General features: G+C 49.9%; 2 protein-coding genes across 4 annotated transcripts in view; one reads left to right on the top strand and one right to left on the bottom strand.

Annotated features, from left to right (window-relative positions):
• Positions 1–15,104, top strand: part of LOC138771529 (unconventional myosin-Ie-like) — a 46,163-nt gene extending 31,059 nt beyond the window's left edge. The window contains exons 3-28 of the mRNA XM_069951325.1: positions 13–102; positions 1,880–1,974; positions 4,460–4,547; positions 4,641–4,730; positions 5,007–5,138; positions 5,538–5,672; positions 5,759–5,891; positions 6,840–7,036; positions 9,175–9,255; positions 9,398–9,484; positions 9,564–9,650; positions 10,141–10,308; positions 10,461–10,546; positions 10,673–10,754; positions 11,483–11,589; positions 11,663–11,761; positions 11,847–11,991; positions 12,069–12,183; positions 12,266–12,435; positions 12,516–12,661; positions 12,805–12,951; positions 13,029–13,186; positions 13,272–13,337; positions 13,435–13,630; positions 14,160–14,341; positions 14,735–15,104. Coding sequence (XP_069807426.1) covers positions 13–102; positions 1,880–1,974; positions 4,460–4,547; positions 4,641–4,730; positions 5,007–5,138; positions 5,538–5,672; positions 5,759–5,891; positions 6,840–7,036; positions 9,175–9,255; positions 9,398–9,484; positions 9,564–9,650; positions 10,141–10,308; positions 10,461–10,546; positions 10,673–10,754; positions 11,483–11,589; positions 11,663–11,761; positions 11,847–11,991; positions 12,069–12,183; positions 12,266–12,435; positions 12,516–12,661; positions 12,805–12,951; positions 13,029–13,186; positions 13,272–13,337; positions 13,435–13,630; positions 14,160–14,341; positions 14,735–14,811 — 3,159 coding nt within the window. The 3' untranslated portion in view covers positions 14,812–15,104. The remainder of the gene's footprint in view (positions 1–12; positions 103–1,879; positions 1,975–4,459; positions 4,548–4,640; positions 4,731–5,006; positions 5,139–5,537; positions 5,673–5,758; positions 5,892–6,839; positions 7,037–9,174; positions 9,256–9,397; positions 9,485–9,563; positions 9,651–10,140; positions 10,309–10,460; positions 10,547–10,672; positions 10,755–11,482; positions 11,590–11,662; positions 11,762–11,846; positions 11,992–12,068; positions 12,184–12,265; positions 12,436–12,515; positions 12,662–12,804; positions 12,952–13,028; positions 13,187–13,271; positions 13,338–13,434; positions 13,631–14,159; positions 14,342–14,734) is intronic.
• A 1,360-nt stretch (positions 15,105–16,464) lies between these two features.
• ZNF687 (zinc finger protein 687) overlaps positions 16,465–25,073 on the bottom strand; it is a 49,253-nt gene continuing 40,644 nt past the window's right edge. For all 3 annotated transcript variants that reach the window (XM_069951429.1, XM_069951430.1, XM_069951428.1), the window contains 2 exons: positions 17,545–17,683; positions 16,465–17,456 (listed from right to left, as the gene is read on the bottom strand). In XM_069951429.1, the coding sequence (XP_069807530.1) occupies positions 17,019–17,456; positions 17,545–17,683 (577 nt within the window). In that variant the 3' untranslated portion in view covers positions 16,465–17,018. The remainder of the gene's footprint in view (positions 17,457–17,544; positions 17,684–25,073) is intronic.

Raw genomic sequence — 25,073 nt, 5'->3', positions numbered from 1 at the left:
TCACCCTCACAGACATACATTGGGCCGGTGCTGATCTCTGTTAACCCTTTCAAGCAGCTGCCGTATTTCACAGAGAAGGAGATTGAGATTTACCAGGGAGCGGTGAGTAGAAGTATAATGATAAGTAGTCGTGTGCTCGCCTGTACCCTGAGTGGCAGTGTGCGCGCCTGTACCCTGTGTGGTGGGGTGCGCCTGTACCCTGAGTGGCGGTGTGCGCGCCTGTACCCTGAGTGGCGGTGTGTGTGTGGTGGGGTGCGCCTGTACCCTGAGTGGCGGTGTGTGCGCCTGTACCCTGAGTGGCGGTGTGTGTGTGGTGGGGTGCGCCTGTACCCTGAGTGGCAGTGTGCGCGCCTGTACCCTGAGTGGCGGTGTGTGTGTGGTGGGGTGCGCCTGTACCCTGAGTGGCGGTGTGCGCGCCTGTACCCTGAGTGGCGGTGTGTGTGTGGTGGGGTGCGCCTGTACCCTGAGTGGCGGTGTGTGCGCCTGTACCCTGAATGGCGGTGTGTTCGCCTGTACCCTGAGTGGCGGTGTGGGGGGGGGGGGGGAGGGTGCGCCTGTACCCTGAGTGGCGGTGTGGGGGGGGAGGGTGCGCCTGTACCCTGAGTGGTGGTGTGCTCGCCTGTACCCTGAGTGGCGGTGGGGGGGGGGGGGGGGGGGGCGCCTGTACCCTGAGTGGCGGTGTGGGGGGGGAGGGTGCGCCTGTACCCTGAGTGGCGGTGTGCTCGCCTGTACCCTGAGTGGCGGTGTGCTCGCCTGTACCCTGAGTGGCGGTGTGGGGGGGGGGGAGGGTGCGCCTGTACCCTGAGTGGTGGTGTGCTCGCCTGTACCCTGAGTGGCGGTGTGGGGGGGGGGAGGGTGCGCCTGTACCCTGAGTGGCGGTGTGGGGGGGGAGGGTGCGCCTGTACCCTGAGTGGCGGTGTGCTCGCCTGTACCCTGAGTGGCGGTGTGCTCGCCTGTACCCTGAGTGGCGGTGTGGGGGGGGGGAGGGTGCGCCTGTACCCTGAGTGGCGATGTGGGGGGGGGGAGGGTGCGCCTGTACCCTGAGTGGCGGTGTGCTCGCCTGTACCCTGAGTGGCGGTGTGTGGGGGGAATGGCGGTGTGCTCGCCTGTACCCTGAGTGGCGGTGTGCGCGCCTGTACACTGAGTGGCGGCGGGATGTTTGTGTGCCTGTACCATCGGTGGCGGTGTGTGTGTGTCTGTACCCTCGGTGGTGGCGGTGTGTGTTTGCCTATACCCTCGGCGGTGAGGGGTGCACCTGTACTGAGTGGTGGTGTGTGCGACTGTACCTTCGGTAGTGGTGGTGTGTGCGCCTGTACCCTCTGTGGTGGCGGTGTGTGTGTGTGCCTGTACCCTCAGTGGTGGCGGTGTGTGTGTGTGCGCCTGTACCCTCGGTGGTGGCGGTGTGTGTGCCTATACCCTCGGCGGCGGGGTGTGTGTGTCTGTACCCTCAGTGGTGGCGGGGTGTATGTGTGCCTGTACCCTCGGCGGTGGAGGATCAGTCTATATCAAGCCGAGCCAGGTTTCTGTTGTCACAGATGAGTGTGCACTCACAGGGAACTTGGTTTGAGGAAGTGAGTCACACAGGTTCCCTCTCACCTGATTCCACACCTTTTGCATACAGGCTTCAGATCAATGCTGCTCTGTGATTGGCTGGTGATCATGTGACAACTTTAGAAGCTTGGTAAAGTTTTCTGCTGCTCTCTGCTGCCCCTGAGTGGCTGTTGTGTAGTTCTGCAGCTTCTGCTTCTCATTCATCATGTACTTCTGTCCTGCATGGTTTCCGTTCACTCTCGGCTGTATAGATTCCTTCCCCTTCGCTGTCACTGACTAGACTGTGTGCAGTGGCTGCTATAGGAAGGTCTGTGCTCTCTCTATACAGGCTCAGTATGAGAACCCTCCGCACATCTACGCTCTGGCTGACACAATGTACCGGAACATGCTGATAGACGGGGAGAATCAGTGCGTGATCATCAGGTGCGTCACACAACCTACTCAGTCATAGGGCCCTATTCCACCGGACGATTATCGTTAGCATAATCGTTAACGATTAACGATCTCAAACGACCGCTATTGCGAAAGACCTGAAAACGTTCACTCATTTCCATGGAACGATAATCGTTACTTATGATCGTAATTGCGATCGTTTCTTCTTCCGTATTTATTCGCTATTGCGTTCGTATCTATTGCGAACGACCGAACGATGTCTTATTCAATGCGAACGATTTGCGAACGTTTTGCGAACGAGCAACGATAAAAATAGGTCCAGGTCTTATAAAGCGATCAACGATTTCTCGTTCGGTCGTTAATCGTTACTGCATTTCAACCGAACGATTATCGTTTAGATTTGAACGATTTAACGATAATCTGAACGATAATCGTCCGGTGGAATAGGGCCCTTAGTGTCTGCCCAGAGTGGGGGGGGGCACATATACCTATTATATAACTAATGGCTGCCCATATTCTCCCGCCATCCTTGGTAGCACCTCAGCATCCAGACTTACAGGTCTCTCCTCGTTTGCTGGGACCTCCTATGAGGAGCCGTAATCGAATACTTTCATTGGCCCCGCCCCCGAAGAGCCAATTGTACAGCTTGTAGGTGTGTGTGATGGTGGGCATGTAATGAGGTCACAGAGGAGTACTCAGCAGTACACACCGCCTGTGTTCCGATGCCGCACACCCGTACACACCACCTCTGTGCCGATGCCGCACACCCGTACACACCGCCTCTGTGCCGATGCCGCACACCTGTACACACCGCCTCTGTGCCGATGCCGCACACCCGTATACACCGCCTCTGTGCCGATGCCGCACACCTGTATACACAAGATTTCTACTGATGCCGCACACCCGTACACACCGCCTCTGTGCCAATGCCGCACACCCGTACACACCGCCTGTGTGCCGATGCCGCACACTTGTATACACCGCCTTTGTGCCGATGCCGCACACTTGTATACACCGCCTTTGTGCCGATGCCGCACACCTGTATACACCACCTTTGTGCCGATGCCGAACACCTGTATACACCGCCTTTGTGCCGATGCCGCACACCTGTATACACCGCCTTTGTGCTGATGCTGCACACCTGTATACACCGCCTTTGTGCTGATGGCGCACACCTGTACACACCGCCTTTGTGCTGATGGCGCACACCCGTACACACCACCTCTGTGCCGATGCCGCACACCCGTACACACCGCCTCTGTGCCGATGCCGCACACCCGTACACACCGCCTCTGTGCTGATGCCGCACACCCGTACACACCGCCTCTGTGCCGATGCAGCACACCCGTACACACGCCACTGTGCTGATGCCGCACACCCGTACACACCGCCTCTGTGCCGATGCCGCACACCCGTACACACCGCCTCTGTGCTGATGCCGCACACACGTATACACCGCCTCTGTGCCGATGCCGCACACCCGTACACACCGCCTCTGTGCTGATGCCGCACACCCGTATACACCGCCTCTGTGCTGATGCCGCACACCCGTATACACCGCCTCTGTGCCGATACAGCACACACGTACACACCGCCTCTGTGCCGATGCCGCACACACGTATACACCGCCTCTGTGCCGATGCCACACACCCGTATACACCGCCTCTGTGCTGATGCCACACACCCGTACACACCGCCTCTGTGCCGATGCCGCACACACCGCCTCTGTGCTGATGGCGCACACCCATATACACCGCCTCTGTGCCGATGCCGCACACCTGTATACACAAGATCTCTACTGATGCCACACACCGTATACACAGGATCTCTACTGATGCCACACACCCGTACACACCGCCTCTGTGCTGATGCCGCACACTCATATTCACCGCCTCTGTGCTGATGCCGCACACCTGTATACACAAGATCTCTACTGATGCTGCACACCCGTACACACCGCCTCTGTGCCGATGCCGCACACACGTATACACAGGATCTCTACTGATGCCGCACACCCGTACACACTGCCTCTGTGCCGATGCCGCACACCTGTATACACAAGATCTCTACTGATGCCGCACACCCGTACACACCGCCTCTGTGCTGATGCCGCACACCCGTATACACCGCCTCTGTGCTGATGCCGCACACCCGTATACACCGCCTCTGCGCTCATGCCGCACACCCGTACACACCGCCTCTGTGCCGATGCTGCACACACGTACACACCGCCTCTGTGCTGATGCCACACACCCGTACACACCGCCTCTGTGCCGATGCTGCACACACGTACACACCGCCTCTGTGCTGATGCCACACACCCGCATACACCGCCTCTGTGCCGATGCTGCACACTCGTACACACCGCCTCTGTGCTGATGCCACACACCCGTACACACCGCCTCTGTGCCGATGCCGCACACACGTATACACCGCCTCTGTGCCGATGCCGCACACACATATACACCGCCTCTGTGCTGAATTTATACCCATCTATCACTTATTTATTCTGCAGCGGGGAGAGTGGAGCCGGGAAAACTGTGGCAGCAAAGTACATCATGGGCTACGTCTCCAAAGTGTCCGGCGGAGGAACCAAGGTTCAGGTACTGGTGGGGTGTCCTGGTGGTGGGGGCAGGCCCCTCCTCCCTGACTCACAGGCCCCTCCCTGACTCACAGCTGCTCCTCTCTTCCTGCAGCACGTGAAGGACATCATTCTCAAGTCAAACCCCCTGCTGGAAGCGTTCGGGAACGCAAAGACCGTCCGCAACAACAACTCCAGCAGATTTGTGAGTATATCACTGTGTGTAATAGTCTGCAGGATATATCCCTGTGCATCTGTAGTGGAAGCGATGTTCTGCAAGTTTGTAGTGGGGTTGGGGTGTAATAATTTGCAGGATATATCAGTATGTATCAGGAGGTAGAGAGGACAGAGTGATGTTCTGCAGACCTGTAGAGAGGTCAGGTGTAATATTCTGCAGTATATATCACAATGTATCAGGACAGAGCGATGTTCTGCAGGTCTCTGGTGATGTAATAGTCTGCATTGTCCTCTTGTCTTGCAGGGTAAATACTTTGAGATCCAGTTCAGCCGTGGGGGGGAGCCGGACGGGGGGAGGATCTCTAACTTCCTCCTGGAGAAGTCTCGTGTTGTCAGTCAGAATACAGGAGAGAGGAACTTCCACATCTTCTACCAGGTGAGGGCGACGGTGATGCTGACTGGTGAGGTATGGCCGTGACTGGGACCTCTGAGTGTGACAGTGACCGGTGAGGCATGGTGGTGATTGTGATGGTGAGGTATGGCGGTGACCGATAAGGTATGGCCGTGACGGTGGGGTATGATGGTGACCGATGAGGTACGAAGGTGACATGAAGTATGATGGCGACCAGTGAGGTGTGGTGGTGATTGTGACGGTGAGGTATGGCAGTGACCAGTGAGGTGTGATTGGTGAGGCATGGCGGTGACCTCTGAGTGTGGCGGTGATTGTGACAGTCACAGGTGAGTTGTGACGGTAAGGTGTGGCGGTGATTGTGACAGTGACCGGTGAGGTATGGCCTCCAGAGCTGACCATATACTCGGCCTGTTGGTTTTACAGTTGTTGGAAGGCGTCAGCGCTGAGGACCGGGAGAACCTGGGCGTCACCTCCCCCGATTATTACTTCTATCTCAACCAGTCGGCCGTCTACAAGGTGGAGGATGTCAGCGACAAGAAGGAGTTTGCAGAAACCATGGTAGGCGAGGAAACTGGCACTGGTGCGGCTGCTGCTGCTACCAGTCCTTTCATCCTTATCATCCATCCTCTTCTCCAACCCTACAGGCGGCCATGGATGTGGTGGGGCTCTCCCATGATGCTCAGGCCTCGGTGCTGCAGATTGTAGGTGGGATCCTGCACCTGGGAAACATTGGCTTCCGGGAGAGCGGCAACTACGCCGTGGTGGAGAGCGAGGACTGTGAGTGTGTGTGTGTGTGTGGGGGGGGGGGGGGGGCAGGGATCAGGGCTGTGGGGGGGGGGCAGGGATCAGGGCTGTAGTGGTGGTGGGCAGGGATCAGGGCTGTGGGGGGGGGGGGCAGGGATCAGGACTGTGAGTGTGTGTGGGAGGGGTGGGGGGGGCAGGGATCAGGGCTGTAGTGGTGGTGGGCTGGGATCAGGGCTGTGTGTGTGTGGGGGGGGGGCAGGGATCAGGGCTGTAGTGGGGGGGATCAGGGCTGTAGTGGGGGGGATCAAGGCTTCAGTGGGGGGGGGGGGGCAGGGATCAGGCCAGTAGTGGTGGTGGGCAGGGATCAGGGCTGTGGGGGGGAGGCAGGGATCAGGGCTGTAGTGGGGGGGGGATCAAGGCTTCAGTGGGGGGGCAGGGATCGGGACTGTAGTGGTGGTGGGCTCGGATCAGGGCTGTGGGGGGGGCAGGGATCAGGGCTGTAGTGGGGGGGGATCAGGGCTGTAGTGGTGGTGGGCAGGGATCAGGGCTGTGGGGGGGGGGGCAGGGATCAGGCCTGTAGTGGTGGTGGGCAGGGATCAGGGCTGTGGGGGGGGGGCAGGGATCAGGGCTGTAGTGGGGGGGATCAAGGCTTCAGTGGGGGGGCAGGGATCGGGACTGTAGTGGTGGTGGGCTGGGATCAGGGCTGTGGGGGGGGGGGGGGCAGGGATCAGGCCTGTAGTGGTGGTGGGCAGGGATCAGGGCTGTGGGGGGGGGGGCAGGGATCAGGCCTGTAGTGGTGGTGGGCAGGGATCAGGGCTGTAGTGGTGGTGGGCAAGGATCAGGGCTGTGGGGGGGGGCAGGGATCAGGGCTGTAGTGGGGGGGATCAAGGCTTCAGTGGGGGGGCAGGGATCGGGACTGTAGTGGAGGGGGGCAGGGATCGGGGCTCTGGTTAGTAACCCTTTCCTTATGTTGTCACACAGTTCTGGCTTTTCCGGCCTATCTTCTCGGCATCGACCAGTCTCGGTTAAAGGAGAAGCTGACCAGCCGTAAGATGGACAGTAAATGGGGAGGAAAGTCTGAGGTGATCGATGTGACGCTGAATGTCGAGCAAGCGTGTTTCACACGTGACGCCCTCTCTAAAGCTTTGTATACCCGACTCTTCGATTACCTGGTGGAGGTGAGGACCTGTCCCGAAAGATGAACCCCACCCTGCATATAATGCACTGTCCCCCCCCCCCCTTCTGTATTACCCCGTTATTGCCACTCGCAGCCCTTTAAGGACTGAATCTTCCCGGTATGGAAATCGTATCAGCATAAAATCCAGGGATCAGTCTCAATGGGAATTCAAATTAAATGGGAAAATCAAGTGAACACAGTGATATGGAGCGAGGCCTGGTCATCTGGGAGACTAGCCAGGTCAGGATCTCACTGCCAAATTTGTGGGGTTCTCTTGTGTCCTTGTGTAGAGGATATGGGGATAGGTGCGGAGAGTATATGGGGAATAGTTTAGAGCGTATACAGAGAGTGGTGCGGTCGGAGAACATCCAGCGAGAGCGGAGCATGTGGAGAGAGCCAGGTCATCGCCCAAACAGGTCAGAGTAGGATGTCACGAATAGCAGAACTGCAGCCGAATAAAACGGTGGTGTCTGACCCACAACTATATCTATGCAATGGCTCGAGACCATCGTATATGAGTGGAACAGAGAGGCAAGACTCCAGGGGGTAAAAGAGTTAAAACTGTATCCCTACACAGTGGAAAACATGGCCGGTCAGATGGATCCAGATGTATAAGGAGAGGCATGGCTGTTCAGATGGATCCAGATCTCTGTGAAAAACATGGCTGGTCAGATGGATCCAGATCTCTGTGGAAAACTTGGCTGATCAGATGGATCCAGATCTCTGTGGAAAACATGGCCGATCAGATGGATCCAGATCTCTGTGGAAAACATGGCCGGTCAGATGGATCCAGATCTCTGTGGAAAACGTGGCCATTCAGATGGATCCAGATCTCTATATAGAAATATGGCCATTCAGATGGATCCAGATCTCTATAGAGAAACATGGCCGGTCAGATGGATCCAGATCTCTGAGGAGAAACATGGCTGGACAGTAGGATCCAGATCTCTGTGGAAAACATGGCCGGTCAGATGGATCCAGATCTCTGTGGAAAACTTGGCTGATCAGATGGATCCAGATCTCTGTGGAAAACTTGGCTGGTCAGATGGATCCAGATCTCTGTGGAAAACATGGCCGGTCAGATGGATCCAGATCTCTGAGGAGAGGCATGGCCATTCAGATGGATCCAGATCTCTATATAGAAATATGGCCATTCAGATGGATCCAGATCTCTATAGAGAAACATGGCCGGTCAGATGGATCCAGATCTCTGAGGAGAAACATGGCCGGTCAGATGGATCCAGATCTCTGTGGAGAAACATGGCCGGTCAGATGGATCCAAATCTCTGTGGAGAGGCATGGCCATTCAGATGGATCCAGATCTCTATATAGAAATATGGCCGTTAAGATGGATCCAGATCTCTATAGAGAAACATGGCCGGTCAGATGGATCCAGATCTCTGTGGAGAGGCATGGCCGGTCAGATGGCTCCAGATCACTATATAGAAATATGGCCGGTCAGATGGATCCAGATCTTTATAGAAAAACATGGCCGGTCAGATGGATCCGGATCTCTGCGGAGAAACATGGCCGGTCAGCTGGATCCAGATCTCTGTGGAGAAACATGGCCGGTCAGATGGATCCAGATCTCTGTGGAGAAACATGGCCGGTCAGATGGATCCAGATCTCTGTGGAGAAACATGGCCGGTCAGATGGATCCAGATCTCTGTGGGGAAACATGGCTGGTCAGATGGATCCAGATCTCTGTGGAGAAACATGGCCGGTCAGATGGATCCAGATCTCTGTGGAGAAACATGGCCGGTGAGTTCAGATCTCTGAAATACCGTGATGAACTGATTAGCATTCATGTTAGAAACTTGTGGTAAACAAGTTTTTTGCTCCACAGTCCGCGGATCTTGATCCTACAGCTATACCTTGTAGGAGGCAGAACGGGCTTTACAGGATAGCCTGATCTGAGAGAATTGTGAGTAGCCACCATCCTGTCCACGTGAGGGTGATATTCCTAGAGAACCGATTCATCACCTGGTGGAACCTATGCCGAAAATTTACTATGGTTGTGAAGTCAAAGGACGCCCAATGATACTAGATAGGGTCTCTAATAAGAGGGGCATTTAGTGTAGACCACCTGTCTTTGTGTTATATGGAGTCTAGTCTTTTGACTAAATATTCTCTGTCTAGGCTGTGAATAAAGCGATGCAGAAGGACACTGAAGAATACAATATTGGGGTTCTAGATATTTATGGATTTGAGATATTTCAGGTAAGGGGTGGACGGGTCTGCTATGTGGGTGTTGGGGGGTGGGCGGTCTGCTGTGTGGGTTTGGGGGGGGGGGGCAGGTCTGGTATGGTGGTGGTGGGTGTTTACAGGGTTTTTTTTTTTCAACTTTGTTTCTTTCCGACAGAAAAACGGCTTTGAACAATTCTGTATTAATTTTGTGAATGAGAAGCTTCAGCAGATCTTCATAGAGCTGACACTGAAGGCTGAGCAGGTGAGGCTGTATGTCGGCCCTTGGGGGCTGCTGTATCTCCTCCTAGTGGTGGTTTTGCTGACCTGCTCTTCTCTTTAAGGAGGAGTATGTGCAGGAGGGAATCCAATGGAATCCAATAGAATACTTCAACAACAAGATTGTGTGTGACCTGATTGAGAATAAACTGGTGAGTTCCATAGACTTTGAGAGGAGACAATCCTGGCTGTGTCCACCAGGTCCTGGAAGACGATCCTGGCTGTGTCCACCAGGTCCTGGAAGACGATCCTGGCTGTATCCACCAGGTCCTGGGAGACGATCCTCCTGAGAGGACATGATCTTGGCTGTGTTCACCTGGCCCTGTGAGACGCTCCTCCTGAGAGGAGACAATCCTGGCTGTGTCCACCAGGTCCTGTGAGACAATCCTGGCTGTGTCCACCAGGTCCTGTGAGACAATCCTGGCTGTGTCCACCTGGTTTTGTGAGACGCTCCTCTTGAGAGGACATGATCCTGGCTGTGTCCACCTGGTCCTGTGAGGCGCTCCTCCTGAGAGCAGGCGATCCTGGGTGTGTTCACCTGGTCCTGGGAGACGCTCCTCCTGAGAGAAGACGATCCTGGGTGTGTTCACCAGGTCCCAGGAGATGCTCTTCTTGTATCATCCATGTTTCTTCTTTGTACAGAGCCCTCCGGGAATTATGAGCATCTTGGACGATGTGTGTGCTACAATGCATGCAAAGGGAGAGGGCGCAGACCAGACGCTGCTGCAGAAGCTCCAAGCGGCCATTGGGAGCCACGAGCACTTTAACAGCTGGAATAAAGGATTTATCATCCATCACTACGCAGGGAAGGTGAGGAATGGGCCAGAGCGGTAGACCTGGGTGGAATGAACCTGTTGCCCTGTGTGGAGCAGTGGGCCATCTCCTTGGTGGAGTCACAGACTGCATTCTGTCATTGGTGGGAAAATACTCTCATTAACCCTTGTGTGATCTGCTCCATCCAGGTCTCGTATACGGCCGAGGGCTTTTGTGAGCGTAATAGAGATGTATTATTCACCGACCTGATTGAGCTGATGCAAAGCAGTGAAATGTGAGTCGACCCCCTACAACATCCTGTTCTGAGTATCCACAGCAGCTCAGGGGGATGTTAACAGAGCAGGGGCATGGCTAATTCTGTAGTTATGATCACAATTGTTCTTTACATTGTGTTATTCAGACCTTTCATCAGAAATCGCTTCCCTGAAAATCTTAATGCAGATAAGAAAGGACGTCCAACCACGGCCAGCAGCAAGATAAAGGTGATTCCCCCCAGCTTTGCGGGACCCTTATCTCTGTGTTGCACTGGTGACTCGTTGCTTGTGACTTTGTATCTCAGATGGGTTCTGTTTCCTTGTTAGTCTCTATGTAATTTTCCACGTTCTTGGTTCGAGTGAGGGCAGGGATCTATGTTTTTTTGTTGGGGACTTTATTTAAAGGTCCATATTTAATTGTTGGGGTCTCTGGGATCTAAGTTTCTTCCTAAGGTTCCGTGTTCCTTGGTTGGGATCACCATCTGAGCTTTAGTTTCTTGGCTGGAGTCTCTATGTAATGTTCTTAGTTGGAGGTCTGTGAGGTTCCATTAAGTAAGGGCCCGTTTTCCTTGGTTGGGTGCTCTGATTTTGATTATGATTTTGATTATTTGATTTTGCTCTGAATTTGATTATTGGAGTTGAGATTGTATATAAGCTTTTGTTTTGTTTTTCTTGATGTCTCTGTGAGGTTCCATATTTTTTGGTTGGGGTCTCTTTAAAATTTCATGTTTTGGTGCTGGGTGGTCTATGGTTTTGGGTCTTTCAGGTTCCATGTTTTGATGGTCTCTTAAGCTTTCATGTTTATTCGCTGTGGCCTCTTTGTGAGATTCTTTATCGGGGTCTCTTTAGACCACCATAGTATTGCAGTGCATTTGGAGAGGGGGGGGGCTTGCGGTCTTGTGTGGGTCTTCTCTATTCTAAACACTAGAGCCATTTTCTTAATCTTTCTTCCTAAGAAACAAGCCAATGATTTGGTGCAAACGTTGATGAAGTGCACCCCCCACTACATACGCTGCATTAAGCCTAATGAGACAAAGAAACCACGCGACTGGGAGGATAGCAGGTAGATGGGGAGGGTGGGGTTAATCTGAAGCTTTGTCATGTAAGAAATATCTGACTGTGTCTTTCCCATCCAGAGTGAAACATCAGGTAGAATATTTAGGTCTTCGAGAGAACATTCGAGTGCGACGTGCAGGATATGCATATCGTAGAATCTTCAAGAAGTTTCTTAACCGGTATATGGCAGTATGTTGTATGCACATATGTGGGTGTTGTGTCCCCCAGGGCTTGTGGCTTCATGCCCAATGTATTGATCTGTAGGTATGCCATACTGACTCGGGAGACATGGCCAGAATGGAGAGGAGACGAGAGGAAAGGCGTCCTCCACCTGCTGCAGTCAGTGAACATGGACGCAGATCAGTACCAGCTTGGCAAAACCAAAGTGTTTATCAAAGCCCCTGAATCTGTAAGTACGAGGGGCGTCCACATTTACAAAGTATGTGACACGGATCACTGATTTTTTTTTTATTTTTGTGTATTTAGCTCTTCCTGTTGGAAGAAATGAGGGAGAGGAAATATGACAGCTACGCACGTGTTATTCAGAAAGCCTGGCGCAAGCACACTGCTGTACGCAAGTACATCCGCATGAGGGAGGAAGGTAGGTGGCAGGGTGGGGTGACCCAGTGATGGACCACCAGCCATTCACACTCCATTACAATTTACAACCTGTCTGTCTCCAGCTTCCACTATCGTCCTGAACAAGAAGGAAAGACGGAGAAACAGCATTAACAGGAACTTTGTAGGGGATTACATCGGGATGGACGGACGGCCTGAGTTGCGCCAATTTGTGGGGCGCAGGGAAAGGATTGATTTTGCTGAAACAGTATTGAAGTATGATCGACGTTTCAAGGTAAGGAGCCTGTCCTGTGTGCTCTGCAGCGGGGCATAGACATAAGTGACAATTTCACTAACAATATTCATATGATGTAGACGCTAAAGCGAGACCTGGTGTTGACTCCCAAATTCCTGTATCTGATTGGTCGAGAGAAAGTGAAACAAGGACCAGAGAAAGGGCAAATAAAAGAAGTTCTGAAGAGGAAGATAGAGCTGAAGGATATCCAGTCCGTGTCTTTAAGGTAACCTCAAAATACAGCCTACAGTCCTAGATTGTGGATCGTGCAGTTTAACAAAACAAACTCGTAGGTTGGTAACCAGTGGCTTGTATGTGTTTGCCGGATGTTGGAGTGGGACTGTACACTAAGTGCTGTTCTCGCTATAGTTCGCTGCAGGATGACTTCCTTATCATTCATGAGGCGCAGTATGACAGCGTCCTGGAGAGCGTCTTTAAAACAGAGTTTCTCAGCCTTCTGTACAAGCGATATGAAGAGAGGACGCAGAAGAAGCTACCTCTGAGATTCAGCAACCAGTAAGTGGTTATGTGGGGAGCAGAGAAGAACTGGAGTCCTGTTTATGGAATGAGTATAAGATTACTTTCCATTCTAGACTGGAGTTTAAGGTGAAGAAAGAAGGGTGGACACCCTGGGGAGCAGCCGGATCTCGACAAATCCAGTTCCAGGCAGGAATGGATGATGTAGCAGTTCTAAAAATATCCGGAAAGGCCCTGGTGGTTGGCATTGGCCCTGGATTACCCTCAAACTCTAGTAAGTAAAATCTTAATTGATGCATAAGTGATGGGCATGGAAACTTATGGCAAGTGACACATTCTTCATTCCCGTCCTTCTGCAGGACCTACCCGAAGGGATAACCGAAAGAGTCAGTACCTTGATGGTCGGGGTAGAGCTGCAGGCCGTGGTGAGTGTGATGTAAACACAAGGAACAATTCCACAGGCTCATCCACCGACACGTTTCATTCACGTGTCACTTGTAACATGTTCTGTCTGCTACCTAGGAGCACCAGCAGCCAATGGAGGCAACAGGAACTCCCGCCCCCGACTGACACAAACTCAGAGAATGTCCTTCACGTCCCGACAGAGCAGCGTGGACCAGCCAAGCTTGCCTAGACAAGGGGCCAGTCCTAGGGCCAAAGCGCCACCCGTAAACATGGACTTGGACTTCATGAACGTCCCTGATCAGGGAGTGGCAGGGTGAGAATGGTGGAAGGGGGTCACAGGAGATTGATTGTACAGGATGAGACGAAAGAACATATGGGGGCCTGTATACAAAAATCAATCAAAACCTTAAAGGGGTTATCCAGCGCTACAAAAACATGGCCACTTTCTTCCAGAGACAGCCCAACTCTTGTCTCCAGCTTGGGCGGGGTTTTGCTGCTCAGGTCTGTTAAATTGAATGGAGCTTAATTGCAAACCGCACCTGAACTGGAGACGAGTCGTGTTGTCTCTGAAAGAGAATGGCCATGTTTTTGTAGCACCGGATAACCCCTTTAAGACACAATGCAGAGATCCTGAAATGAACCTAGATCGCCACAGGGTTCTGAGACTAAGTTTATTTAGTACAACCTCTAAGGGTTCAAATGAATGGTGAGGGGGTGCACAAGAAATATGAGGTGTGTTGTCCAGCTGTAGCAATACTACAGGTCCGATCATGGCTGGAGGGTCGCCAGTTTGACACCCCTTGTCCAGAACAATCTTGATAAACACAGGTTTTGTTTTCTAGAGTCCTCAGGAGGCTTTCCAAGGAAGTGAAACCGGTACCTGGTGGTGGAAGAGCCAAGCCAGCACCTAAACCAAAGCCCCAGCCCCAACTCCCCCGCTGCCGTGCGCTTTATGCCTACGATGCACAGGACACAGATGAACTTAGCTTCAATGCAGAGGATATCCTGGAGATTGTCCGAGAGGGTGCGTAAGTCTCTGCAGCCTAAATGGCCACTGTCATAACATCTGATTGGTTCTGGTCCATGTGTTTAGCCACCGTCTGATTGTTAGGTGTGTGTCAAGCGTGTTATTGCCCACCTCTGTGGGATGTGACAGAGATGGACTTACACGTCTATAGGACTGCCTCACTCGTGAGGAGAGAAGTGCTCCCCTCATGTTCTAGAGATCAGTCTTTTTGATATGTCTGTGTGAGTGACTGGTAGATCTTAAATCTGGTCCTGGTAGATGGCTGAATCCTGAAACGGGCATAGGCATCCTGTACGGGAATGGTTTGTGAGCACAGGTTCCAATGCTTTACCTGTGCTCGACTCAGGCCCTGGGCCATCTCCCTGACTCTCTTCCTCTGTTCTCCTGTAGATTCTTCTGGTTGGTGGCAAGGCAGAATCCGAGGACGGGAAGGTCTGTTTCCAGGGAATTATGTGGAGAAGATCTGACCTCTTCCTTCTGGTGCTTGGCTTCTAGAGAGATCACCCGACAAGGCTTTTATAGAGTGGTGAATGGGCGCCTCCTGGGTCCATACAGAAAACCAGACGTGTTCTTATATGATGGCGGTTGGGCGCCTCCTGGGTCCATGGAGGAAACCGGTCATGTTTTTATATTGGTGGAGGCTAGGTGCCTCCTGGGTCCATAGGGGAAACGGTCCTATTTTTATCAGTCAAGTTTTTATATTTGTGCTGGAGCAAACTTTCCAGTTTACGAAACTACTAATAAATCTATTTCCTCAGCATCGCTGTGAGTCACTGTTCTGTTCTCCTACACGTTTGGTTCCAGCGTCAATGGTGGACACCACATAAACTCTACAGCTCTAAGCATCTGTTCCACTACCGAGCACCTACACAGATTGGAAAGGGATGTAATATCCTTCCCAATGCTTCATGGCTAGGCCTGTCCTCATCCTCCTTACTTTGGTGAGTGGAGACGATACCAGAAAATTGTATTTTGGTCTCATCTGACCACATGACCTTCTCACATGTCTCATCCAGATGGTCATTGGTGACGTCACACGGGCATGGACATGTGCTGGTGTGAGCAGGGGGACCTTGTGTGTCCTGAAGGATTATAATCCATGACTATGTAGTGTTAGTAACAGTAATCTATATACAAAAGAGGAGCCCGTGGAGCCTCATTGAAGAGTCTCAAAACACAGGACTAGCCAGATATTCCTCCGGGAAGGACCCAGCCAAGGGGCAGTTCCTGTTAGGAAACCACCAGGAGCTGCCCCTTGGCTGGGTCCTTCCCGGAGGGATATCTGGCTAGTCCTGTTTTGAGACTCTTCAATGAGGCTCCACGGGCTCCTCTTTTGTATATTCATGTTTCCCAGGGGGCAATGCACCTAGGACTTCACTACATTGAGCGCTTTCATTAGCAGCCGGCAGTGTTGTCGTTTGGCTGGTCTCCCTGAGTTCAGCAATCTGTTTCTCTTATAACAGTTATCTATGAGACAGTGGTCCCGACTCTCTTCAGGTCAGTGACCAGGTCCTCCCACGTAGTTCTGGGCTGACCTTTTTCAGAATCATCCTTACCTTATGAGGTGAGATCTTGCATGGAGTCCCAGAGAGAGTACGATTGACAGTCATCTTGTGTTTCTTCCATTTTATAACAATTTTGTCAACAATTGTTGCCTTTTCACCAGGAAAAGGCTATTGTCCTGTAACCCATCCCAGCCTTGTGCAGGTCTCCATTGTCCCTGGTGTCCTTAGACAGCTCTTTGGTCTTGGCCCTAGTGGAGAGGTTGGAGTGTGAGGACAGGTGATTATTATACAGGTGATGAGGTCACAGGTGTGCAGGTAATAAGGGCGGAGTGGGAGAAGCTTCTTAAAGAGAAACTAACAGCTCAGTGAGCGACAGAATTCCTGCTTGTTGGTCGGTGATCAGATCCTTATTTCCTGGAATAAAATGATGACTAATTCTTTATAAATCCTACAATGTGATTATCTGGAAGGTTCTATAGATTCTCACAGGTGATGTTGCCGACCATAAATATTACACAGTGCTCCATTCTGTGTAGGGGGTCGGCAGCAGATCAGATAGATATTAGCCCGCCTCCACCATTACACCCCCCCCCTCAGTAGACACTCACACAGGAGCCATGGGGAGCAGGCTTTATTTCTTGTACAGATGATGATTGGTTCAGCTTCATATATAAAAAAATCATGTTGTAAAATCAAAACTGCAAACCACATTTACAATCAATCCATAGGGCTAAGCAGGACTGCCGCAGTGTCCACAGGACAAGAGGATGGTGCCCCCTACTACAGACCAGACCCCCCCCCCCCTCACCCACCCTGTGTATTACCAGATCCCCCCCAAGGACCCCCCATAATGGTGGCTGACAGCTGAGATAAAATGGCTTCCAGCAGCTCTCACAGAGAACATAAAGGAAGCAGCAAGTAACACATATAAATAAGATCCAGAAGCATAAAAACAGTCCCTGAACCGGAGCTGAGACCCCCGGGACGCGGGCAGAAAAATAGATTTCTAATAAATGTATGTTACATATCTATAGGAAGAATCTCCAACCACCCCCACGGTTCTGATCCTGTCGGGCTCTGTGCTAAGTCACAGTACTAAGGCACTTAATGGGTGACGTCCCCTAGGCCAGAATCCGAGAGCCAGACCCCTCCAGCGTAGATCCTGACCCTTAGTTCTCTGTTCCGGTGCTCTGCCGCTGTTTGATGAAGGCCATACCATGTGTGCGGAAGTGGGTGTTGAGGTTGAGCTGACTGTCAAAGCTCTTATTGCAGACTTGGCAGGTGAGCCGGCCGTCTGAGGACTCCTCAGTCTTGTGAGCAGGCTCGGGCTCCTCCTCGGCTGTGTCCTTCATCTTGTGCGTCATGAAGCGATGGCGGCTTAGGGAGCCCTGGGAAGTGAAGCACACGCCGCACTCTCGGCACTGGTGCGAGCTCTCGCTGGTGCAGTGTTGGGGGATGTGCTGCCGGAAGTCGGCCAGGCTGGCGGTTTTGTACCCGCAGGCTCGGCACTGGAAGCTGCGCTTGGGCTTGGGTGGGGCCGGCTTACTTTTCAGAGGCTCGTCGCTTCCCGAATCGTCTGATGAAAGTTTCCTTTTCTTGGACGAGACCTGAGGAATCAAGGTCATAAATTCTTTACATGGAAAAACTTACCACCCCACAGGAAGACGTTACCCAGGTACCCTCACATTCTCCTACCTGGGTTTTGCTGCCATTCCGGGCCACCAGGACCTCCTGACTCCGCGTCTGGTCAGTGACCTTAATGCCGTGCCGCACCTGGATGTGCTTCTCTAGGATCAGGCGACTACTGAAGGTGCGCTTCCCCTCCGTGCAGTACCTGCGGGGGAGGGGAATAGTCAGAATATACATTATTTATTATAAATATATATACACACACATTACATATTATATAAATATTATGTGTATGTATTTATTAGGGATGAGCAGACTTCGGTTCGATTGAACGAACTTTCGTGAAGTTCGGTTTCGTCCGAACCGAACCTAAAACGAACCTTGCTATAACGGCTGAATAATTGCAGCTACAATAGTGGGAGTCTGATAGGGTATAGTTTTGTTTAGGCTCTTAATCATGGCATCTGTGTAGTTTAGACAAACAAAGTCTTAATATACAGTAATTACAAACGTGGTTAAAAAAACATGTATATACACGAAGAGACAAACACAGAGGAAAATTGATATATATATTTCCCTATCGTCCCATTGGCATCACAACGTATGGGGTAAAATCGCCCCTGCGAGCCCCTGGGACGAAGGAATATTTTAATGAACATAATTAGATAAGATTTTAATCCCCTCCTACGGAAGTATAAATAGGCCCCGCCTCCCCACATCATCAGTCTTTTTTTTACTTCGCCAGCTAAGCCCTAGGGGACCTTGCCCCCTCCTACCTTATGCTCATGTTTATGTGTTCTTAATCTCTCCCTTTTTCTCCCTACAGGGATTAGTAGAGAGTGTTGCTTTGGGCCGCGCTACTGAGGAGGTTCTGTGCAGTGTTTCTGCAATTAGACTCCTCGCCTGCTTGACACGCAGGTCCGCGGCCTTGCGGTCCATTTCTCTGAAGATTTCTGGATAGCGACTCAACTTCAGGGGGAGGTAAGACACCTTCAGTTCAAGGTGTTACCATTTGGAATAACTTCAGCCCCCTTTGTATTTACAAAGATTGTATCAGCCACCATGGTACTGTTCAGGTTAGAGGGAATAAAGATCATTCCCTACCTAGACGACTGGTTGATTATGGCACAGACTCAGAATCTTCTGAGGTCCCAGTTGAATTATGTCTTGGACATACTACTTCAATTGGGGTGGATAGTCAACCAGGAAAAATCAGACCTTGTTCCGTCCACAACAAAGACGTTCCTCGGATTTGTCATAGATTCCATACAAATGAAGCTCTTTCTCTAACCACCCAGAGTGATTCGTATTCAGAGAGGGGCACAATTTCTAATTCCGCCTCGGCAGGTGTCTCTTCGAACCCTAATGAAGTTTCTGGGGCTCCTCTCCTCAGCTGCAGATGCGGTTCCATGGGCTCTATGGCACATGAGATACCTTCAGCAGGAGGTTCTGAAGACTTGGAATCGCAGAATAGAAGATCTAGATGCGCTTCATGTGTTGTCCACAGAGACAAGGCAGTCTCTAACCTGGTGGAGACAGGTCAGACATGGAGCCTCAATACTCGAACCTCATTGGATCACGATCACAACGGACGCGTCAGGCACAGGATGGGGTGCCCACGTAGAAGAGAAGATGGTGTCAGGGGTATGGAACGCGCAGGAGTCCTCGCTCCCTTCGAATGTCAGGGAACTCAGAGCTATTTATCTAGCTCTTCTACATTTCTCTCCAATGTTATCGCAGAGGGCGGTGAGAATAAGGACGGACAACACTGCTTGTGTGGCGTATATCAACAAGCAGGGAGGTACCAGATCATCTCTACTTCTCAGAGAAGTGGAATGTATCTTCAGATGGGCGGAACCCAGAGTGTCCAGATTGATGGCCATGCACATCAGGGGCATCCACAACACTCTGGCAGATCGGTTGAGTCGAGGATTGACGGTTCCGGGAGAATGGTCACTGTCGAGAACAGTGTTCATGCAATTAACTAGGAGATGGGGACTACCTCAGATAGATCTCATGGCGTCAGCAGAGAATGCCAAACTGAGGAATTTTTGTTCCTTGTATACAACAGACAGACCGTCGATCGTGGATGCCATGTCAATACAATGGAATTTCCAACTGGCCTACATTTTTCCTCCAATCTCCATGATTCCGAGGGTTCTCATGAAGATCAGGTTGGATCAGGCATCAGTGATAATAATCACACCATTTTGGCCGAAGAGGGCCTGGTTCACCCTGCTCATGAATATGAGCAAGGGGGAATTCTGGAAACTACCATTGGATCCGGACCTGATTTCACAGGGGGTGCATCTTTGCCAGGACCTAGCCAGTCTCAGTCTCACAGCATGGAGACTGAGGGGATTCTATTAGGTTCAGCACAATTTTCTGAGAAAGTTTTGCACACACACTATCTCACGCTCGCAGTAATGCCACAAACAAATCCTATGCCCGTATATGGAACATTTTCCAATCTTGGTGTTCTGCAAGGCAGATTAATACTTTAAAGCCTTCTACTCCGCAGGTGCTGGAGTTTCTGCAGGAAGGATTTGACAAAGGATTGACGCCAGGTTCCATCAAAGTCCAAATTGCAGCGTTGTCAGCTCATTTAAATTGTAGATTATTTCAATTTTTGGAAGTCAAAAATTTTGTGAAGGCCATTACAAGATTAAGGCCTAGAATGAATAGACAAGTAGATTCATGGGATCTCTCCTTCGTTCTAAGATGCCTTTGCCTCCCTCCATTTGAACCTTTGGAGGAGGTAGACCTAAAATTTCTCACTTTTAAGTGCACTCTACTATTGGCTGTAACCTCAGCCAAGAGGGTAGGGGAGCTTCAGGCCCTTGGCTCAGCTCCTCCCTATGTATCATTTGCAGAAGACAAAGTAATCCTCAGATTCCTCCCAGGCTTCCTACCTAAGGTACCTTCATTTGCAAATATAAATGAACCGGTGGTACTTCCTGTGTTTTCTCCTGCAAGTCAATCCCAAGATGATGTGAATCAATTAGAATCTATTTGTCCAGAGTTGCGGATTTTCGTAAAGATGAAAATCTGCTTATTCTTTTTGCTAGTAAGAATAAAGGGAAAAAGGCTTCCAAGCCCTCCATATCTCGCTGGATTTGCGATGCAATTGGATTATGCTATTCGGCAGACAAGACCCCTCCAGAATTCACAGGGGCACATTCTACGAGATCTGTTGCTTCCAGCTGGGCTGAAAGATCATCCGTACCCTTGGAGAGTATTTGCCAGGCTGCCTCCTGGTCGTCTCTATCTACATTCGTCAGGCATTATCGTTTGAGTGCCAAGTTTGAAGCCAGAACAGCCTTCGCCAGATCTGTGCTCAATGCTGCTGTTCTGGAGTAACCCACCCTGGGGATATCTTGCTACTTCCCCATACGTTGTGATGCCAATGGGACGATAGGGAAGCAAAAATTATTATGTTAATTTGTTTTCACTGAGACCCATTGGCATCACAAGGCTCCCTCCCTTGTTGTTAGATCTTGTTATTTGACTGATGATGTGGGGAGGCGGGGCCTATTTATACTTCCGTAGGAGGGGATTAAAATCTTATCTAATTATGTTCATTAAAATATTCCTTCGTCCCAGGGGCTCGCAGGGGCGATTTTACCCCATACGTTGTGATGCCAATGGGTCTCAGGGAAAACAAATTAACATAATAATTTTTGCATATATTGCGTAATCCATATATTTAACATGTATTCGTGACAATCATTGGGGTTTGTATTATCTCCCGTACATTTATCTATACTTTAACATTACTGACACACTGAAATATTAATAGCAAATGAATACATGTAGAAATATGCAATCAATATACACTCAGCGGCCACTTTATTAGGTACACCATGCTAGTAACGGGTTGGACCCCCTTTTGCCTTCAGAACTGCCTCAATTCTTGGTGGCATAGATACAACAAGGTGCTGGAAGCTTCCTCAGAGATTTTGGTCCATAGTGACATGATGGCATCACACAGTTGCCGCAGATTTGTCGGCTGCACATCCATGATGAGAATCTCCCGTTCCACCACATCCCAAAGATGCTCTATTGGATTGAGATCTGGTGACTGTGGAGGCCATTGGAGTACAGTAAACTCATTGTCATGTTCAAGCAGAAATCGAGACTCATCAGACCAGGCAACGTTTTTTCAATCTTCTACTGTCCAATTTCGATGAGCTTGTGCAAATTGTAGCCTCAGTTTCCTGTTCTTAGCTGAGCGGAGTGGCCCCCGGTGTGGTCTTCTGCTGCTGTAGCCCATCTGCCTCTGAGTTGGCCGTACTGTGCGTTCAGAGATGCTCTTCTGCCTACCTTGGTTGTAACGGTTGGCTATTTGAGTCACTGTTGCCTTTCTATCAGCTGGAACCAGTCTGCCCATTCTCCTCTGACCTCTGGCATCAACAAGGCATTTCCGCCCACAGAACTGCCGCTCACTGGATGTTTTTCTTTTTCGGACCATTCTCTGTAAACCCTAGAGATGGTTGTGCGTGAAAATCCCAGTAGATCAGCAGTTTCTGAAATGCTCAGACCAGCCCTTCTGGCAACAACAACCATGCCACGTTCAAAGGCCCTCAAATCACCTTTCTTCCCCATACTGATGCTCGGTTTGAACTGCAGGAGATTGTCTTGACCATGTCTACATGCCTAAATGCACTGAGTTGCCGCCATGTGATTGGCTGATTAGAAATTAAGTGGTAACGTGCAGTTGGACAGGTGTACTTAATGAAGTAGCCGGTGAGTGTATAATACATCTGTGTGTATGCACAAAGAAGTCATGGTACCTGGATCTGATAATCTAGGGAAAGCGAATATATCCCATCCTATGGGTCACTAGGAAGCATCTGGGCTCTGAAATGTAATAAGCATGATCACCCAACTAAATTCGGGATGCCATATGAGCAACCAAATGTAATATAAAGATAGAAATAAACATCCAAATCTAAACAGAGAGAATACACGGGAAAAATCCCATACTATCCTACTGACCTCCAGGACCATGGCTGTAGGAGACAATCGAACGAGGCGCCGCTCAGCTAGCCGGCGTCTGACGCTGATCTCAATAGACCGGTCCGGATATACAATTAAACCTGAAACAGTCGCGTACGTCATATCCGTTCGGTGGAACGCACCATGCGTGTCACCACCGACTTAGGATAACAAGAACCCTATGCGCTCCACTGTGGAACGCATTTGCTGGAAGGAAAACAGCTGGTAACAGCCATAGATCAAAAAATAAAAGTAGTCCATGCACGGCATACTCCAGCAATGCCCCCTAGATGCTATATAATAACCAAATGAATGCCATATATGTGAGTGTACCACAACAGAACTAATGCAGAAGCAGTGTGCAACAATATAGGTATATATTGTGTCTCCACTTAAATATGCAAAAAAAACCAAAATAGAGCAAATAAGAAAATAGAAAAAAAGGAAAAAAAAAGGGGAAGACCACAGCTGTATGAAATAAATAAAAAAAAACTATGATTTGAGCATGTACGAGGACTATTAACCAGACCGCCTTTTTTTGCATATTTAAGTGGAGACACAATATATACCTATATTGTTGCACACTGCTTCTGCATTAGTTCTGTTGTGGTACACTCACATATATGGCATTTATTTGGTTATTATATAGCATCTAGGGGGCATTGCTGGAGTATGCCGTGCATGGACTACTTTTATTTTTTGATCTATGGCTGTTACCAGCTGTTTTCCTTCCAGCAAATGCGTTCCACAGTGGAGCGCATAGGGTTCTTGTTATCCTAAGTCGGTGGTGACACGCATGGTGCGTTCCACCGAACGGATATGACGTACGCGACTGTTTCAGGTTTAATTGTATATCCGGACCGGTCTATTGAGATCAGCGTCAGACGCCGGCTAGCTGAGCGGCGCCTCGTTCGATTGTCTCCTACAGCCATGGTCCTGGAGGTCAGTAGGATAGTATGGGATTTTTCCCGTGTATTCTCTCTGTTTAGATTTGGATGTTTATTTCTATTTTTATATTACATTTGGTTGCTCATATGGCATCCCGAATTTAGTTGGGTGATCATGCTCATTACATTTCAGAGCCCAGATGCTTCCTAGTGACCCATAGGATGGGATATATTCGCTTTCCCTAGATTATCAGATCCAGGTACCATGACTTCTCTTTGTGCATACACACAGATGTATTATATATTGATTGCATATTTCTACATGCATTCATTTGCTATTAATATTTCAGTGTGTCAGTAATGTTACAGTATAGATAAATGTACGGGAGATAATACAAACCCCAATGATTGTCACGAATACATGTTAAATATATGGATTACGCAATATATATATATATATATATATCAATTTTCCTCTGTGTTTGTCTCTTCGCGTATATACATGTTTTTTTAACCACGTTTGTAATTACTGTATATTAAGACTTTGTTTGTCTAAACTACACAGATGCCATGATTAAGAGCCTAGCAGGCTCGAAACGCGTCGGCAACTATCTTAGAAGTTTGATTAATAAATATTGGAATTTTATATGAGCTGGAGGAATCAAGTTTTTTCATTTGTTACTAACACCCTGGAATCCAGGGGCTTTACCGCCGTGCTCTATCTTCCTATGTGATTCAAGAAAGCATGAACTCATAACGCTGGGAGCTGACCACAGCCACTGTTTCTCTATAGTTTTGTTTAGTTGCAGTTGCTATTACAACGAAAAAAGTGGAAAAAAATCAAAGTGCAAAAATAATGAAAAAAAAAATATGAATTAAAAAAAATATATATATATTAGTAATAACAATAAAATATGGAGAACAAAAGTGCAAAAATTGTGAAAAACATGAAAAAAAAAAAGTTGAGGAGGAGGATGCAGCACTTGATTGCACCCAGGTTTTGTGGGGCGCGGACTTAGCGTCACACACTCTATGGAGGGCGTCAGTAAGTTTAGCTGCTATAGGTTACTTCACCTATAACAGCTTATGAGAATCAAACTTTTTTTTTTTTGTAAATCTGAATTTTAACATAGTTTTTAATAAACAAAGAAAAGTAACAAACACTGGGTACAGCCCCGGGAAGGAGTATACAACGCATACAGAGAATAATCAAATCAACCTGCTCCGTGTCGGGGGCTAAGGAGCTATAAAACAGTGTCCTTCGCTCAGAGTTCATCAGTTGCGGCGGGCCGTGGGTGAGTAAATGTGGCGCGGAACACCAACAGTCAATGGGCCACTACCCTGAAGTCCTCTCGGTTAGCAACGCAGGGTACACCGTTAGCCTATAGAATTAACTATGAACCCAGGTGATTCAGTAAAAATGCAAACCTATACGGGAGCGGAGGCAGATTAAAGCATAAGCCTGATGTGGAGGAAACCACCGGCAACTGCACGGGGAAATGCAGGTTGGCAAGACCCTCTCAGGGCCACTATAAGACAGACAAGGGGGGGGGGGGTAGAAAAAGGTGAGATAGAGGCAAGAGGGAAAGTATGCCTGGCAGCAGGCAAAGACAGCCGTGAAGATGAGAAGAGGAGAGAAAAGGAAAAACCACCGTCAGAAGAGCATCCCGCGAGAAGTAAAGCATGATATCCGTGGGGTGGGTAAGGTGC

This window comes from Dendropsophus ebraccatus, chromosome 13 (assembly GCF_027789765.1).
Source record: "Dendropsophus ebraccatus isolate aDenEbr1 chromosome 13, aDenEbr1.pat, whole genome shotgun sequence".
Lineage (NCBI taxonomy): Eukaryota > Metazoa > Chordata > Amphibia > Anura > Hylidae > Dendropsophus > Dendropsophus ebraccatus.
The sequence above is the reverse complement of the archived record's forward strand: the minus strand, read 5'-3'. Positions and strand labels throughout refer to the sequence as shown.